General features: G+C 40.5%; 1 protein-coding gene across 1 annotated transcript in view; it reads right to left on the bottom strand.

The window, feature by feature from the left end:
* The window catches only part of LOC126273254 (developmental protein eyes absent-like), a 228,839-nt gene that overhangs the window by 67,582 nt on the left and 140,628 nt on the right, over window positions 1–20,629 (bottom strand). Inside the window, exon 2 of the mRNA XM_049976801.1 lies at window positions 9,128–9,229. Within this exon, the coding sequence (XP_049832758.1) occupies window positions 9,128–9,229 (102 nt within the window). The remainder of the gene's footprint in view (window positions 1–9,127; window positions 9,230–20,629) is intronic.

Consider the following 20,629-nt stretch of genomic DNA (forward strand, 5'->3'; position numbering starts at 1 on the left):
ACAAACACCTTCAGTGAACTCTTTAAACCTAGCCACTCTCTCCTCTGCATTTAACAGCGAAATTCACATTCCGTTCTTAATGTTACCTCCCTCACTTTTAATTTCATCGAAGGTTGTGTTTATTTTTCTAAATGCTGAAGCAGTTCTTCCAACAATCATTTATTTTTCGAATTCTTCATGTGGCTGTATTGCCTTAGCTTCCCCGTATTTCTTCTTTATTTCATTCCTAAGTGACTTGTATTTCTATATTCCTGACAGGACTGTCAAGTTTGAGATAACCATGAGAAGAAGAATATATTCCTATAGATCAAATAAATAGTGACGACATCTGTATAATTGACAGTAACACAATTGTCAAAATCCATCTGGTAAGTTCCACCAGTTTCAGTATGAAGACATGAGAAATGTCAGGTGGAGATGAATGTTATCTTTAACCATTTAAAGTTTCACTCTGAAATAAGGTTACTAAATGTACTTGATATAGTTGAATTATGCAAAGAATACACAGAAAAATAATAAGTAATATACACAAAGCTAATTGTCATCTCATTAAAAGCTTAGAATATCTTCATGCACTTTAGGCAATATAGCTGAAGTAAGTACTGAATGTGGATTAGAAACGGATAACAACCAAGCAATAAACTTGGTCGTCATCTTGGTCGTTCCTTATCCCTTGGAATCCAATAAACAATTCGCTTTGTCATTCTACCATCGCTTAACCTTGCTACACTCGCGCTCTCCTCCACTTCTTCTTCATTATAGTCATGTTTATCACTGCAACTTGAGTTGGTTCTCTGATGCATTTTTTATCTCACTGTCTTAAGTCAAAACCGCTTGTAATCACTGACAGTAAACTTTCATTTTTAGTGACATCTAAAGATTACTTTGGGAACTCTCTCTAGCTTATTGAAAGCCATTCATCAAGTTGCCTTATGCAACACCTCTAAATTAAACTACTACTCACCCAGTTCTATTACTTCATTGTTAAATATATAATTTTCTTTCGATATGTAAATAATGAACCACATCAATCATATACATGATTTTCAGGTTAATTTTAAAACTTGCTCCATGAAAAGTTCTTGTACATTACTGAAATCTATTGTACTACAGACTACAGTATAAAGTCATTTGTAAAATGAAGAGTATTTGGATATGTCCTATTAAAATTTATTGCTTCCTCAGCTTTTTAGCTTATAGGATCAGAAGCTTCTTCCAGAACTGATAAAAAAGCTTGTACTATGAAATATTTTTGCTTGCTTCTTTATTAGTTTTCATTTTCTCAATATCTTTGTGAAGCTTAATGGAAGCTTCAGTATTGATGTACATAATCTTCAATATTCTAATATTGGCGGAATGAACATTTTGTTTTTCAGAGGCTGGTGGTACAAATTTTGTGAGACTGAATCAAACTCTTTACAATATTGATGATTCTTAAGAAAAGAATTAATAAAACTCATTGGTCCTTCCCATGATTTCATTCACAATTTGCAAATGTTCCATCTAATTCTAAAATCAGATTTCTTCTTTTGATAGATGAAACTTCAACTTATTCCTATACAATTCATCAATATTTTAATGACTATTTTATAGATATATGAAGATGGTAGCTCCTTAGTTTATTATAGCTCCTCAGTCCCATTACTGTCAAATACAATAAGTGTGCATTGTTCATGTTTTGGGGAATTTCCTGTACTGCATATCTTTTGTAATCATTTTCCAAGTTCAATTTGTATTAGTTTGCCTTCAACATTAACAGTTCCTGTTTAAATACCTTCATTTACCAGGCTTTTTCACTTCATTTGTTATTAACTGTGGGCTATTACAATTTTCATTTTGTCTCTGTGCCTCTGATCAACTTTTTAAACTTAGTAAACAAATGAAGAAATCTTGGAAGGCATGTATAATTTTATTTTAGTTCTTAGTTACAGTGCTGCTTGTCCTCCTAACTTATAAAATGTGGTATCTGCCAGATAAAAAATTCTGTCTTTTCTTCTTCATAATCTTACTGCTTTTAATTGATTTATCTTAACAAATCTGCTTTATATATTTTCTGTCTTGTCAAAGACATTTCTTAGTAGTTTTGTTTAATTTATCATATTATGCACAAAACCCAATATTAAATAAATGAGTAGACCTATACACTGCATATGTAATTGGATTCTCAATTCACATTTTAGTAGCAATGGTTGGTAACTGTAAAATCAGTTTTTTATCTGAAGTGAAATGCTAGTCATAAAATAAAAATACATTCTTGGATTTGGTGTCAGTACTTATTTCTTCTATATAACTTATTTTGCAATAAACTGATATGAAATTGTGAATGTGGGTTAGCTAAAATAGATTGTGTTGTAAGTTTTCCAACATCAAGTTTTTTGTATGATGAAGTTATTAAAATATTGAAAATAGAAAACAAGTGGTATATTAACTAATAATACAATACTTTACACTCATAAGTCATAGTACAAAAGAAGTGAATAAAATGGTGTTCAAACTACAAGTCAACAATACATTTGGAAATTTTGTAAAATTTATTTCTAATGATCTAAAATCTATTTTGGTACTCTAAATATATACAGCATGTACAATAGTTGTAATTAAAAGTTAAAGAAGTGAATCTGAAAAACTTAATTTGGAAGTACCAGTAACTATGTTACATTAAATACTATGTAGAAAAACTAAAAAAATAATAATGGGTAGAAACTAAGTGGAAATTACTTTGGAGGGGATTTGACTTGACAGTAACAAGTAATAAACAGTGGTTCAAACCCAGACCACAGATTTAACTTGAGCATCTGATTATATCTTAGGGTATCTATAGAGTAGTGACTATAAATGGCATTAGTTTTATAGAATTTAAGTTAAGAAATATATGTTTATGATTATATGACATGAATTTTTTATGATGGTTACAATGAGGTCATTGGAAACAGAAAGCTAAATGCTGATGAAGACATTATGAAGAGGCATTACTTTTTCAGCATTTTCTTTTGTCAATATCATAATATTTAATGTAAAATTAATGTGTTTGGTCATTTATCCGTATCAGACAATAACATAAAAGCCTCTTTCTGCTCCCAGTTACAATTCTTTATCTTTTTAGTTTCTGAGTTGGTCATGACAGTTTCTCTCATCCTCTGTAGATCTCTTGTGATGTATTGCACATTCCTCTGTCTCAACCTCTCCCACCCCTTCATTCATGACCACTGCTGTCACTAGCCCCAGTTTAAACCTACCTTCCTGTAATTTAATTTTTGTTCTACTTTTCATCATTTTGTGTTAACTGTTTTTTCTGTTGTAGCTACCACTATTTCCATCATGTGTATCAATTATTTCGAAGTGTTGGGTTCCATGTTAGATGTAAGGACTTCTAAAATGTGAGTGATAATCACTGGAATGTGTAACAAGCCTGATACCACTAATCTTGCCAGAGCAAACAAATAAACAAAATAAAAAGTAACATATTTATACCCTAACTATCTCATTCACACTGATGAGTGTATGTACGGATATCTAATCTCTCTAATATGACCTGAGTTGTCTTGGAATGTTATAACAGCTAGTCTTTTTATATGTTTTTTGATTTCCAAATTTCTTTAAGTTACATAATTCTATTGTTCACTGCACTGAGGTTTCCCCATTTTACTATGCTTTTTAATAAATATAAATCTTCATGACAGGTATAAAAAGGTAAAGACTTTTGTAAGTGTATGTATTACATATTAACACTGAAAGACAGATATAAAGACAATAAAAATTATGAGAAGTAACGATTTGTCTAAGATTCAAAAATTGCTATAAAGAGGCCTAATGGAACTATAGAAGTCTAGCATCAGAATGTGTTTATTTGGAGTGTAGTGCATTGTTTAAACAAATGTGGTACAATAAATAGACATGTGGATTTTAGAAATATGATGTTGAGGAGCTTTTAGTTTGAAATAATGGAGACTAGATGCATTCAGTAAGGTGTGGCTTAGGACTGATTTACGGGGAAAGATATAAACAGAATAAACATGTTAAGGGGAAGATCTCACTTGCAGAAAGTTAAACAACTGTAACAACTGAAGATATTTGTTTGGAACAAGGTATACCTCTGAACATGTTTTAGTCGTTGAGGCTTTCAGGAGTTACAGCAGTAGAATATATTACAAATCATACTGAAGGCTGTTAACAGAAGTATTGCTAGTGCAAACTTACAGTCTGTTGTGCCTAATATTATCTCTTTTCTTCCCATTGCTATGAATCTCAGAGAGAAATGGATTGACTGATCATTCAAATTCGAAATGTTTTTTAAAAAAGTACTTTTAATGCTGAAAGTGAAGTGGAACAAATACCTTTCAAGTAGATCATAATATTATTTATTCTTTCTCCCACAAACAGATTTTGCAGTTTGGTTCTTTATCAAGATATTGGGCATATTCCTTCCATATTTTACGTCCATATGTAAGAACCAACACAACAGCTCTGTTTGTTGCTTCATGTTTCACAAGGACGCTTAGTGCTGAAGATATTGGACTACTTTTTAAGAGAAGAAGGGTTCAAATCCAATAAAAATTATTTATGTTTTCTTGCTCATTGCCCTAATTCTATTAATTCTAATGTCAGATAAAGGTATCACTGTCCTTGACACCAAAATTTACTTGAACGCCACATAGCTTTACGTAGTGGTCATATACTCCTCTCCTCTGTCCTTTCAATTGGCTTATACAGCCATTTATAGAGGACCTATAGATTAACCCTCCTACTACCAGGATTTGTTTGTTTAACTGAGCAGCACTAGGATCATATAGCTCAATGTTATTCACACAGGATATATTGTTTGTATTTTAAGGAACTAACATAAAACATAGATTACAGTTGTTTGATGTAATAGTGAATCATAGTTCAGTTTTAGTAAATACTACATTCAAGAAATAAAAGTTTAGACTAGGGTCATATTTAGATAATAATAGCTTTGAAAACAAGGGAGATGTAATTTTCGAATGTCTGTAGGGGTCACAGTGACCCCAGTGGTACAAGGAAGGCTACAACAACGTCTGAGACAAGAAACCCTAACAACACATACAAAAATAGATGGGAAAAAGGATTTTAATTCTAGCAGATGTTTCGGATAACACCTGTTCAACGTAAAATCATCATTTTGTCTTCGTAAATGCCACATTCAAGAAATAAACAAAATTTGGGTCATATTGAGCCCACTGATACTCTGTGCTAAAACCACGAATAATTTTTAATGTGTTGTAAATATAGAAATGAATGGGTGAAAGAAATATATTCTGAAAATAATGGTTTTTAAAACCAGGAGGAATATAATTTCATTGTTGTTATAGGGTCATATTGGCTCCAGTGGTACTAGATCAGTTAACGTGCACCTGCAATCACAGTGCAGTTTGACATTTTTCACTAATACAAATCATTGACAGACATGAAAGAAGGAAATGGGCCTGGTCGCTATATGTCATCTTTTCACAGTAATCCTGCTGTCTGACATTACTTCATTTATAATACTCATTTACTATGTAGAAACCGACAGCTCATGAGCACAAATTTAATTTCCTTTTGAAATTCCCATTTTCTTGGAAAATGGGATTTAGCGGAATTAATTTGCATTTATTGTAAGCTGCCCAAAGTTTTCTGTAATTCATGTCAACAATTTTATTTTGTCCTCTTCTCTTAGCTTACTTTATTCGGAACAATGGTTGCCATTTCTCTGCGTATTTTCAATATTACTTTATTCATTGAGCTACTCCGCCTACATGTCCGTAAAAGGCATGACTGTCCTATAGCTCTAGAACATATATCTTGCATAACTATCGAGGTCTGCGATTCAGAGGAACTTTATCCTAGTTCCAGAAGATTTCAGGCCATTACTTCTTGCCGTTTCATGATTTCTCTGTGGATACCGATTACTGCTCACATACTACACGTATTATGTAGCTTTTTCTAAATTTTCTAAAATATGGTTCATTCAACTTTACCCTCATTTCCTTCACTATCTGCTTAATACGTGGCTTATCTTCCACAATCTATCTATTTTCTAGATATCTCCATGCTGTGGTTCTCCATGAGGCATAAGAAAAAACTTTATTTCATTTGCTGTGAAAATGAAGACTATAATCGTTACAGCAAAAGCAATACATGATCTTACATAAGTCTATTCCTCGCGCACACACTGCTTGTAACTCGTTTCTGTCGTATGATTCAGATCGTTATAAATATATGATGTCTTGCGATAAATGTTCATACTTGCGGCGGCAAAGACAGTACTGCTCTGCAAGTAGAGTAATGGCTACTGCTGAGTTTGCTAAATAAGAGAACACGGGAAGTGCCATAACCCGATTCCCAGAAATTTCTCTCAATGGAAGAGGAGCAAAAATAGGCGAACACTTGTCTCGGTTTATCCCTAGATACTCGACCGTCTCTGAAGAAACGACCGTCAAAATTGTTGACGTAATTTAGACGACTTTTCCCTCGCGATCAGCTCATTTCAGGTGGTGGCATAGTGGCTAGGGTCGCGGCTTCTCACTTTTGTGTCCCATGTTCGAAATACAGTAACTGTTTTTATCTGTTTTCTTTTGTTCATTTCTCTACTCATGCCCGTAGAAGATCACAAAACGAATGTTTCTTATCATCTTATCAACTTAGGGAATACACAGGCGAACAAAAGAAACTGGTACGCCTCCCTAATATAGCATAGAGCCCCCGCGAACACGCAAAAGTGCCGCAACACTACATGGCATGGACTCGACTAATGTCTGAAGTAGTGCTGGAGGGAATTGATACCACGAATCTTGCAGGGCTGTCCATAAATCCGTAAGAGTAAGAGGGGGTGGAAATCTCTTTTGAACAGCCCGTTGCAAGGCATCCCAGATATGCTCAATAATGTTCATGTCTTGGGAGTTTGGTGGCCAGCGGAAGTGTTTATACTAAGTAGAATAGCTCTGGAGCCACTCTTTAGCAATTATGGGTGTGCGGGGTATCACATTGTCCTGCCTGAGTTGCCCAAGTCCGTGAGAATGCACAATGGACATGAATGGATGCAGATGATCACACACCGTCAGGTGGCTTGCGGAGTACGGATGTAGATGTAGATGTAGATGGATGCTTACGTACGTATCACCTTTCAGAGTCGTATCTAGACGTATCAGGTGCCCCATATCACTCCAACTGCACAGGCCCACACCATTACAGAGCCTTCACCTGCTTGACAGTCCCCTGCTGACACGCAGGGTCTATGGATTCATGAGGTTGTCTCCATACCCGTACACATCTATCCGCTCGATACAATTTGAAACGAGACTCGTCCGACCAGGCAATGTGTTTTCAGTCATCAACAGTCCAATGTTGGTGTCGACGGGCCCAGGCGAGGCGTAAACCTTTGTGTCTTGCAGTCATCAAGGGCACACGAGTGAGCCTTCGGCTCCGAAAACCCACATCGATGATGTTTTGTTGAATGATTCGCAGGCTGACACTTGCTGATGGCCCAGAATTAAAATCTGCAGCGCTTTGCGGGAGGGATGTATTTCTGTCATGTTGAACGATTCTCTTCAGCCTTCGTTGGTGCCGTTCTTACAAGATCTTTTTCGGCCGCAGAGATGTCGGAGATTTGATGTTTTAGAGGATTCCTGATATTCACGGTAACTCGTAAAATAGTCGTAAAGGAAAATCCCCACTTCATCGCTACTTCGGAGATACTACTTTCAGACGCACTTGAATCTTGATAAACTGCCATTGCAGCAGCAGTAACCAATGTAACAACGGCGCCAGACACTTGTCTTACATAGTTGCCAACCGCAGCGCCGTATTCTGCCCTTTTACAATCTCTGTATTTGAATACTCATTCCTATACCAGATTCTTCGGCGCTTCAATGTATTAACTGAAAATTACAACTGGGTTTCTCTATAAGCGCCATACATCTATTATTCTTATGCTTATTCTTAAGGCAGATTTAGTGCATTCGCTTGGATGATACAGATCATGGAAACATTCGGAAACACAGAAATTCTGAATATCAGGAGCATCACGCGAAGACAGGTCTGACACAACGTCATTCTTCGTACGACTATCACAAGGAAAACAAGCATCGTTAACATTGCTGAAGATTTCAAACGTTAGCAGCAATTTCACGGCACTCGACGCTTAACGGATCATTATTTCAAAAAACGGGTGCTTGCAATTGATTATGAATCTAATGTATCAAGATACACTACAACAATCACTTATTGTGGGTGTTTTTATTCTTTTTTTTTTTTTCATTCACCACATCTACAGTTAGTAGAGGAATAGGGACAACGTTATTTCAGTATACACTGGAAAACATTCGTGTAGTTATCTTCTAAGGACATTGGTGGATAAATGAAAAACAATAACAATAATAGTAATCGGTTTCCGAACACGGGAAACAAAAGACGTAAAGCTGTGCCGTTAACCACTGTGCCACCGTTGCAGTTGGGTTATTTAGTCGCCAAAGGCCACAAAGATTTCGAAAACTTTGACCGTCGTTTTGTCAAAAACGATCGAATATTTACAGATAAGCTGAGAGATGTGTTCGCTTATTTTGATCCCTCTTCCACTCAGTGAAGAAGTGTCTGGAAAATCAGGTTATGGCACTTGTATTCTACTCGTAAGGAACAACTTTAGCTTTCAAGCTATGTCCCACGAAGCTCAAACCTAGCCTTCGAGAATTAAACCCATAATTTTTATTGAAGTCAAATGAGGCGTCAGAAGAGTTACAATAAGGACTTCTATTCGTGAGCAGCGAGTTCAGGACATCCCAATTAGTTTTTCTATCATTTCGCTGAATCAATCCAGCAGATAACGAAGTGGATTACTCAGCAAGACCCGTACCACCTGCCGAACCTCACTACCTGACAGAACCACTGCCACGTACCAAACGACGTTAATATACGTGTACTCGACATTGGTGCATGCGAACGTGCACCGGTTTAGAAGTGGCCCTGGGCTGTTAAGAGGTACGAGGCACGAAGTGTTCTGAGTCTACGGTTTACTGACTGCTGTTTGTTAGAGCTAAGAAACTAACTGCATGTAAGCAAAGTGTAACGTGCAGGAGGAGAGTGGTGCTGTGGGTGCGTGTGTGGGTGTGGGTGTAAGTGCGTGCAGACTCACGCAGGCTGCCCCTGAGTTTGCGCTGGTGGCGCTCGCTGTACTCGTCGTGCGCCGTCATCCGCGCCGAATCATGCCCGTGCAGCGCCAGCGTCGGGAACACGGCTGCAACAGCAGCGCCGTCAGTGCACAGCGGCTACAGCAAGAAACACAGGCAAGCGGCTGCCGCGAGCACTCCGCAAAGCTCTGCTGACAAGTGAGTGTGCAAAGGAAAAGGAAAAGCTCAAGCTCTGGCCGAATGCGTCCGCGCGGGTGAGTAGAGTACGTGGTGCGGTCCACGTCTTTAAAACAACAAAAGGGACAAGAAAGAAAGAAATCGTGGTGTGCGACAGCCGATCCTGTAGTCTCTCTCGTATTCCAGCAGCCTCTGGTCGGACGCCACCACGCAGCACTTTAAATACAGAGCTACAACATTTAGATGCAAGCTCTGTATTTCATGTAGTCAACTGACGCAGCTACAAAGCTGTGCAACGAGTAAGTAATAAGGCTGCGAAGCATATATAAGCTTACAGGACAAAATAACAGCTACCCCCATAAAACATGATATTGGTCGATCTGTTGCGCTGTATATGGTGTAGGAATGTTTACATACGGTCATGTTACCCTCCACCGCCGACTAGAGTCATGGCAGTAAAACCTTTGGTATGTGACACTCGGCTGTGTGAAATTATCGCAGTACGAATGGTCGACTTCAACAGACGACCCAGTGGCAGAAAGGAGCTATCCTGTTGCGACTTGCCAGTGGTCATACCGTGAAGAAACATGCTAAATTGTGCCGTATCAGCGCGGGTAGTCCAACGTGTCTGCAAAAGCTGGCGTTTCTCTCGCAGCCATGTGACGCAGCTCCGTCTACGGCTACATCTACATCAATGATCTGCAAGCCACCCAACGGTATTGGTGGAGGGTACTTCTGGTACCAGTAACAACTGATCCCTCGTTCTCTGTTCCACACCTAAATGGCGTCTGGTAAGAATGATTGTCGCTAAGCCTCTGTATTAGTACTAATTCCTCCAATTTTCTGATCTTGATCATTTTGCGAAATTTATTTAAGACGAAGAAATATACTGTCCGACTCTTCCTAAAAAGTACTCTCTAAATTATAATAGTAAACCTCCCCGTGTTGCAGATTGCCTTTAGTCTGCCACTGGAGTTTGTTGAGCATCTCTGTTGCGCTTTCGGGCCGAATAAATGATCCTGTGGCGGAACGCGTCGCTCTTCGTTGCATCGCTCTCCCTCTCTCTCTCTCTCTCTCTCTCTCTCTCTCTCTCTCTCTCTCTCTCTCCTGTCAGTCCTATCTGGAAACAGTCCCAGATCAATACTCACGAATCAGTCAAACAAGCGCCTTGTAAGCAACTTCTTTCGTGGATGACTTACATTTTCTTAAGATACTTCCTCGATGGAGAATATACCTGGCATTTTCTTTTAATGTTATTTGTTCTGTACCGTCAGACCACTTAATGTCGCTCTGGATAGCTCCTCCGAGATACTTAACGGAGGTTATGTTTCCAGTACTTTGTTATCATTAGTGTAGTTGTACAGTAGTGCATTTCTTTTCCCATATATGGGCACCATGTTACATTTATTTATATTCAGGGTGAGCTGTCACAGACCGTGGCATTCATCAATCCTCAGTAGGTCATTTTGCAAGTTCATACTATCTTCTGGTGTTGTTACTTCATTACACACAAGCGTGAAATCTGCGAATAATGTTAAAGTGTTTCCGACGATTTCTGCTAGATCATTTATATACACTGTAAACAGTAACGGTCCTATCACACTTCCTTAGGGTTCTGCCGAAATTACCTTTATATCAGTTGATTTCGTTCCGTTCAGAGCGAGTGCAAGGAAGTCTTGAATCGAATCGCAAATCTGGTCCAATACTCGGAAAGCTCTTATCCATCGCAGCTAGTTTCCGAGCGAGCATTTTAAACTGCGTCTCAGAAGGCCACTAATCAAACCGGCACACAAGCTGCACTGCTTCAGTGGGCCAAACAACGCTGAAATTGCATAGCACTTGACCAAAGTCGTGCACTGTGACTCAGTGTGACTTCACGAGTCACGATTTTGCCTCTTTTCAAATGATGTACTGCGACGTGGGCATCGACGGCCGAAAGAAGCGTTGAACACGCCTTATGTGGAGGGAGGAATTCAGACCACAGACGGTTCTGGAATGTTTTGTGGTGTGTTTTTCGCGCCATGACTTGGACCTACTCATTCACATTAGCGTGATTATGAACCATTTCAACATTGTCAGTGACTTCCAAATCGGTACGATGTGTATGTTGCAGGCAGTTCCGTCTTGCATTATGACACGAGCTGTGTTCACTGTGCTGTACCCATTAGGTCCATGTTCGACGAACACTCAAGTAGCGAATAGCACCTCGACTGAACCGCCATATCTCCCGATCTCTGTCCCACAGCAGACGTCTCTGCGACTGTTTCGAACAGCAACACCAGCTTATCAGTCAGCATTCCCTTAGTTTGGTGATTCTACGGGATTTTACCATCAGTTAGTCGGTTCGACTGAATATGGCTTACATGAAGAAACTTTGTGCAATATCTTCGTCGAAACGAGGCCATTAACAGTGCCAGTGCCGGTGTTACACGGTACTAGCGTAATGTCTCTTGGGTGTTACTGTTCCTTTCCTCCAGTCTGGTGATGTGGTTTAAACTCAGCATTAAGCCCAAAAAGCTCTCATAAATAGAGAAGATAGCAGTTGTGAATTAAACACTGGCTATCTGTGAGAATTACAGAGCTGAAGAACAGAAATACTTGTTTAGCATTGTACCCGACCTACAACGAAACTTATACCGCAGTATTCAGTACGTCCAGATTTTCAAATTATCGTTGTGTGATCTATATTTATTCCGTGATTTCCATTAAGTACTTGAAGCGAATGCTGGGATAGGCCCATAAACTAGGCCACGACATATTTCCATACCAACTTTTGTCCAGTGGACGGTTGCGTTCCAACTAACCTTAACGTCGACATGACACTTACCTATAAGCTACCTTCCTGTCATACCGCCCATTAAGAAAGGGAGGACTCTTCGACTCCCATGACTTCTTCACCGTTTACGAGGGACAGTCAAATGAAAACCGAACGCCCGCCACAGTGGGACCATTCAAAAATAATCACCACCAGCGTTAAGACATTCATCGCAATGAGACGAGACGATCAGTTCCTGATTCGCAGAACTCGGTCGGCCGCTGACGGATTCACAACAGCACCCACTCTTTTCGGTCGGACGACCGAAAATGACGTCCGGGCATGTCTTTCTTTGGGGCGCCAAAGATGTGAAAATCGCACGGTGAAAGATCCGGACTGTACGCAAGATGCTGCAGTGTTTCACAAACAAGCGCAGCCTTCGTCCAATCGGCGTTGTGGGGGTGGGCGCTTTCGTACAACGGAATGATTCGGTCCGATAGCATCCCTGAGCGTTTGACATAATGGCGCGTACAGTGTCTGCTAAGTGTCTTCATAGCTCTGCGCTAGACTGTGGTTCCAACTCGACGAGCACAGGAAGCATACTGTTGCAAGATAACGCTAGCCTGCACATTGCCAATCGGACGAAGGCTACGTGATTTGCGCTTCTTTGGAGATCTGATGAAAGACTTGCATGGACGTCCGTTTCACTCGGACGAGGAAGTGCAAGAATAGGTGCCGTTGTGGATCCGTCAGCGTCAGACCGTATTCTATGAAACAGGAATTTACTGTCTCGTCTCCCAGTGAGATAAATGTCTTAAAGTGTATGGTGATTCCTTTTGAATGGAACTATTCCATGGCCCTTTGTGGCTGGTGTCTGGTTTTCTTTTGACTGCCTCTTAGATCCTTCAGGGTAACAACAGCGGCAGTGAATTGATGGAACGTTAACACGTTGTGTATCAGTAGATTTCACAGCGGCTGACAGAACTCTTCCTTTACCGTTTTTATTAATGTCGTTACCCAAACGAGAGATGATCATGGAGTCAAATAATGCGGCGTATACAGCACATTTTGTATTTTGAGTGTCATGAAGTAGTTAAGCACGTATTAAGGCATCAATGACGCGATTTTGCGGTCAGAACCTCCTGTGGGTGTAGGCGCGCACAAACGGAGGATATCAGATAGGCTTAATTGTTCCACGATTATGTTATTACTGTCTACGAGATCTGAAACAAGCACAGTACCGACACGAGGTATGACATAACTTCTCTTTTTAACATGAGACCTCTGATACTTTTCTCATTTACCAATATATATCAGATTCCTGTTTCACAGCACCCTGTTTACGGCAAGGACAAGAGCTCCAGGGAAAACACTAGCTCAGCGGAGTCGCTTGAGACAAGCAGTGTGCCAATTAACTGGGATGAATAAATAACACGCACCGCAGCGTCCTTCCGCAGAGCCTGAGGTGACTCTGTTACAAACCGGTTAGAAATGTCGACAAGTTGGAATGTTTTACACGAAATGATATCCGTTTTTAGTGCAAGAATTTATTATACTACAATCCGTGCGTTGTAGTCTCTCGTATTTCGTATTTTTCAAGTGCTTAAACTTGTTCTACTACAATTTACAGAATTTTGTCGAAGCAGACTTTTAAAAATTAACAAAACTTCAAGTTCACTCTCAACGATTGTATTTTCTATTATATTTCGTGTATGAGCTGAACACCCTCCTCCCCTCCTCCCCCCCCCCCCCCCTCACCAAGCTCGTAGACATTTGAAAAAGCCACTTTTCAGAATCTCCGATAACTTTTGCTTTTTTCCCTCTATTTAACGAACTCTAAGCAGAATTTCATCAATTATGTTTGCGGTATAGCCTATTTTAAAATAATTTACAGTTCATTGTGGAAAGATCAGTTACCAACCCTATGACTATCAAGATTGTTTTCACAGTTGATTCCACAAGGGCCTATTTCCGCCATTATGACCTTTACATCAGTCATATTTACTTGCACGTCAGAAATACGCAGATCACCAATCACAGTGGGCTGAAATAGAGGGAGATGTTACAATGCAGAGAAAGTCTGACACCTCTCGTGAATATTTTATTTTAAATCGCTGTTTCTTACTCGTAACGAAGGAAAATATTTAGTTTTCATAAAAGCCATTATACGTTTACAAAGTACACATTAAACACAATTTCAGTGATATATATTGCGTGATTTACCTGGTAAACTGTAGAAGTTGAAATTATATGTTAATCCGTGAGTGGAAAGTGCAATTACATATACACTGAAATATTAGATGCGCCAGCTGTAGGGAAGGTGTTCTTTCACACGAATCGCTGACTTAAGACAACATCTAAATTTTATTATGGTTAATCATTTCAGAAGCATAAAATTCTGGACACACAAATTTTACAGTATTTTAAACTTTATTACAACTGATTAGCATTAATGTTACTACAGTCCATTCGATGTATGATCTCTAGGAAAACTGACTAGCTGACTTGCACTCATTTACACCGCGGTTTTTTTTTCCTTCTAGATGGGCAACAATGGCAGCATTATGAATTAAATTATTTATTAAGAACAACAGTCAATTTAGGCGATAGACTTCTCGTCGCATTCTATAGTAGCTCACAAAGCAGTTCCATCCAAAAGCATTGAGACAGATAAGCCACGGCATCAACATCTGTTCCCCAAGATCAACACGCTTCAAAAAGGGCACATGCCTTCGGATCAGATTGGCGGTTCCATTCTACCTGTTACCTACATCAAACTGCTACTGAACTCTGTTTCATATCTTCTCCTGAGAACTGCTGTCCATTCCTCGTCTAGAAACGTGGGGACGAACAAGATGCAACGCGCACCCTACTGTGTAATGAGTCACTCTCTTAGTATGTCTAATATGAGACTCCTTCCTTGAAGAGGCAATACACTGGTCTCGAGTAACGCTGGACAGTTTGTAGTAGGGGAGGGTGTTGTCCCTTGGAACACACTTCTTACTTTCGCCTCTAGTCAGCCCAGTAATTTATCTTTAAATGAAGGCATTAACTTTCCATTTGCTGCAGTCTTTCTCCCTTTCTCCGAATTTTCAGAAACTGACCCAGAAAATTAAGTTTTTTTCTAATGTGAAAACGTGTTCCGAGGTAAAGTATTTTTGTACTACCTAGGAACAATTAATATTCTATTGAAAGTTAAAAGTCCTGCACTCGATAAAATCTTATCTTTACAGTATTCAGTCGTCAGTCTATTACAAAGAACTTTATTACACACCAATAATCATGAAGCGAAATTATATTAAACAGAAATATTATGAAAATTAGGTTAGAAGTTAAATACTATTTGGAATTTAAGGTACCGGAAACAAACAGAAATTTGCTGTTTCAAGACCGGTCAAATTGTTAAGACATTACAGAAACTCAGTTCATTTGCACTCATCACATTTTCGATGGTAAAAGACCTCCTTCTGCTTCAAGGTACAACATGGTGCTCCATTAATGAAACATGACTTCGCCGTCCATGCGCTCTGTAAGTTGTGTTAAAAATATATAAAATTTTACTTGCCATAAAATTCTGTAATTGAAGAATTAATAATATATTCCAAATTGCTTTACTGTATTATAAAGAATTGATACATGTGGAATTCCAAATATTTACAAATGCTGCACAAAAGACAATTTCACGTTTAGCATCAATATAAAGCGTAGAAAACGGTGGCAGTTGCTTATGCCACTCTCCAATGCACGTTCCTTCATGTAGCTCTAAAACCAGTCACTGGACGAAATACAGACCGTAAAACATAATATATCCCTAGGTACACTATCCTCTAGGCACGACACTCTTTCCTCCAGTACTGTGTTGTCAGCAAACACACACACACACACACACACACACACACACACACACACACACAAGCAGTCAAAAGATGGATACTGAAAGTTATAATTATCACATCGTGTGAGTGATTTGAAGTACCTCTCTGCAGTATTGGTACACATAAAATTCCCGCGGCACAGTGCTGTAGCGACAAGCGAACAAACACAAACATAATTATGCAAATTTAATTGAAACTTAATGACTACCACTCGAACTCTGTGATCATTTATCAACATTTTCATACCTCATCGGGCAATTTGTATCACATTATCACTAAGCGGTTGCTGTGGCACATACACTCTCATGAGCATTTAAGACAGACACAAATCTTGCACTTTGTAACAACACACTGCCTCTTCATGAAGGCAACATCTCATTGTGAATTGGAATCCATATGACACAAATTCGCGACACACTAAAAGCATCGAGGTCATCCTGATCCGAAACCATTCAGGCGCCGTCCACAATACAGGGAGTTGGATCGGAGCTGGTTCGTAGACGCACACACACACCGTTCGATGGTGTCCCAGACTTGTTCGGCAAGATTAAGCGCCAGTGATCTTGAGAGTCACATATGCACCCTCATGTCTGTGTAGTGTTCTTAGAAAGCTTCTCAGAAAGCATCCTGGCACAATTCGATAGCAGAGGGACGGGGAGGAGTTAGGGAGACGGTGCAGCTGGAGCATTGTCTTGCTGAAGGTACTAGACATGTGCCAGATGCTATATGTACACCGCCCAAAAATAAGCTTTTCATCTTTCGCCTGTAAGTGGCCATGCTTCCCATTTCATCCCACGTTAACATCAGACACAAAAAACAACCCAGCCACATGCCATACCGGTGCTCTGTTGGCGGTAGCCGTACATCCAAGATAATCATGGTCCCCTGTGAGATGCAGTGAGAAGAGATACAAATTTGGGGCGAAGGATTCTGAGTCCCATTGTGAAGAGATGCTTTTTGAAGCAGAATGGTGAGTAATTTTCTATACTGCGGCCCATCTGTCCCCTGTTAAAATCCACATCAGAGGAAGCTCTCATGTCGGCCCTTGCCCTCATTTCAGTTGTGTAGGTGACACGTTTGTAATCTGACCACACAGACGAAAACACCACATCAGGGCTCCCGGCCAGTAGGTGCATACCGTCGTCTCATTTCCTTTTATATGATGTACAGATGTTCCAAGTACACTAATTCACAGCGTTCGTGGCTAAAGGCAGTCTAATAACGAAGCAAAAGCAAGAACAGGCTGTTTAGGCGGTTTTTCGGAACAACAACTACAATAATGGCCACATCGAACGATACTTGAACCTATACCCTATCAGACAGAAAAAATGAAGCACACAGAAGGCGAAGAGAAAATTATGTGAAACTACACAGGTTGAGAGCGAATGTGACGTTATTTCAGTAATTACAAAATCTAGCCGACTTTACAATGAACATGACAGAATGAGCCCACTAAGCAGTACTACCTCGCATTTCCCCCCCCCCCCCCCCCCCAAGCCGGACGAAATGGCCGAGCGGTTCTAGGCGCTTCAGTCTGGAACCGCGCGACCGCTACAGTCACAGGTTCGAATCATACCTCCGGCATGGATATGTGTGATGTCCTTAGGTTAGTTAGATTTAAGTAGTTCTAAGTTCTAGGGGACTGATGACATCAGATGTTAAATCCTATAGTGCTCAGAGCCATTTGAATTTTAAGTAAAGATAAAATAAATAAATAAAAATAAATAATGTAAATAATGTAGGCAGGCAATCTCAACGAGCACATAGATGTAGAGGTTGGGATAGTAACGCAAATAATTCAGTGCAGATGGCGTACTGTGTTGTTATATGGTAGACGTATAAAAGGCTTATAAACATGGTATAAATGCATTTAACCGGTGACAAGGTGTCACATTTCAAAAGCTTAGGACTTTTTTTTTAATTACACTTTCACTGCGAACGGGCTGTGAGATTTGCTTCTCTTACTGTGGCAGTGTATGGCGTAAGGGCGTTGCACAGATGTGTTTAAAGTTGCTTAAAGCGAGATTGTGGACAACGTCAGAAGATAAGAATTGAGATGTAAGTTAAAAAAATGCAATACCTACACTCTTGAATTTGTAACTACACTAACAACATCAAGGGGAGTGAACATGACGGTGACTCATCATTTTTGTTTATATCATACTCCTCACTCTCTCGCAACACAGCTGGGTCCACACGGCGCCCACCGGTCGTCAGTGACAGTCGATGGAGAGGGTGAGCCGAAGCGCCAGGCGGCATTGTGGAGGCAAGCCGCATGGCATCCTGAACACGGGACCGCTTTGAGGATGCGGCAGTAGGTCAGGCGGTGCTTGGAGCAGAGGGAAGACCCACATTGGTTCGACAGCTGGCGCGGAGGCCTCGATGTAGACGTCCACGACAGTCACTATACGGCCGGGACAGTGGTTTGTCACACGGTTTCGCCCCGGTCCTATTTTGGCAAGGCGCAGTCAGGAAGAGAGACCTAAAGAGCGTGGCATGAGGTAACTCAGTGCTTCACGCCTACAGGCTAGTGTCTTGCATCAGGCCAATTCATCAGTAATGCCAGGACCTTTATGAAGGCAACATGCTGTCTAGCCTGGCAAGCATGCTGTGAGGCCTGTTTGGTAAAAGCGCTCGCGCAGCACTCATCTTCCCTTCAGAAGATCCACTCTACTGGATTGCTAACTGGTTTTAACTCTGCAGATTACTTACATATCAAAATTTATATTTTTCCCTTTTTTACATTTATGTACAACTCTAGTTCCAATTGCTCTTACACTAATCCATTTCAGTCCACAGTGGTCTATGAATAGTATGGTTAACCACTATTTATACTGTAAGGGTGACACTCTCAGTCCGTACATGGTGGACAAGAAGCTCAAGAGAATGGACAGTTCTCGTTCTGCACAACCTATAATGAGAAGCAGGATGGAACTTGAAGTTTTTTGTGCTGCTATCTATTTCAGTACTGTAGTATTCGCTGAAATATTTCCCCTGCGCTTATACGTCCCTCTTACACTGCTTTCCGGAGAACTAAATAGGTTGGGATCCAAGGTATTGTTCCGGTACATCACGTTCGTAGCACGTAGTATTCCCAAAAGTTTGTCGAGCAAGCAAAGCAGCGGATATGCCAGAATCGGAACTGTAGCCCATGTTATAGTTCCTAGGAACCGCTACGTTGGCCCTAAAATGTCAGAACCGCATCGTTTATCAGTATACCGCTACTCTGCCCCTCCAAACGTTCTGCTTGCTCATAGCAGTTTGCGATAACTGTCACTGGACAGCTTACAGAGTACACCCCATGTGGACACACTTCCTGGATATAAGTTTGTGGTACACAAATACTACGCTGGTGTCCTTCCACTGCTGTCACACATCCTTGGGGCAGTCTGGATAATCCTGTATAGCATTACACAAAAACTAATCGTCATCATCATCATCATCATCATCGTCGTCGTCGTCGTCGCGGTCCTCATAGTCACAGTCGTCTTCCTTTCAAGGATTAAACTATTGCCCGTTCCAAACTAAACAAACTAAAATCACTCCCCTGTTTCCACAGTTCCTTAAATTTTTTGCGCAATGTTACAGCCAGCACGGCCATATAGCGTCTGATGTCGATTCCTGCGTGAACCGAAATCGAGAACGTCTCCATGCCAGCCATCCACTCCGAACTGCCTCTTACACCTGACCTGCTACGGAACCACCAGTACAGCACTTTGATACGCCCTTCGCCTCCACAGCGTCGCCTCTCGCTACGAGCCACGCCCGCCAGTGCGTGTCACCGCCGACCAGTGCGCTCCGTTCTCGGCAGCCGCACTGCATCATCGCCTGACACACATCACTGGGACATAGTTCCCGCATTCCTATGCTCTGCTGAGCGCAGCAACTGCTGCCGCCGCTACACACGACTGCGTGTTTCCTTGGACGGGCACTGTAGCACAGGGTCAACAATGCTGCCGTGACGCCATCCACAGCAACTGTATGTCGTTTTACCTCACCTGTTATGACTCAATGGAAACCAAGAAACAGGTTCCTTGAAAGTACGACTGAGGAACATATTCTGAGAGGATTTCCTGATGTTTTACGATGTCAATAAAGCTCTGATCATCTGAATCTGTAGAAACTGGTCTCAGAAGCCTGCAATGACTCCGAGCATCGTCATGAGTGTGCGTTCAGCATCATCGGCGCAGTGCAGTGAGTGGACATACACTTTCTTCTCTGGCTGTCCTTTCTTCAACTCTTGTATGATGGTACACGAATGAAATTGGAGTACTGGTGTTAAAACAAAATTTATAAAGGTTGATACGGGAGTAATGGCTCAAGAACAATAAAAGAGTGACCTATGCCGGTATGCGCCCTGTCAGGTGAATGCAAGTGTAATCTACGAGTTCTCAATGCCCCCACTGCTCGGACATCAACCATAGTTTATCCTAAAAGTAGGCATTACGGTTATTGTATTCACGGAATGTCAACAGTATGGTTGGTCCTCACAATAAAGAGTAAATAATGTAGAATACGTTAAAGTACAGTTAAAATTCTCCCTATTGTGATTTGTCCTGATGTGTTAGGTACAGGCTTTACAAGGAGTGAATCAGAGAGAGAGGTGGGTACCACTCAGGAAGCAATTGAAGCGTTACTACACTGTGCAACACAAAGGACCAGTTTTTGGAAGCCCTATAACTGACTCCCATTGAGACGTA

Source organism: Schistocerca gregaria, chromosome 1 (assembly GCF_023897955.1).
Source record: "Schistocerca gregaria isolate iqSchGreg1 chromosome 1, iqSchGreg1.2, whole genome shotgun sequence".
NCBI lineage: Eukaryota > Metazoa > Arthropoda > Insecta > Orthoptera > Acrididae > Schistocerca > Schistocerca gregaria.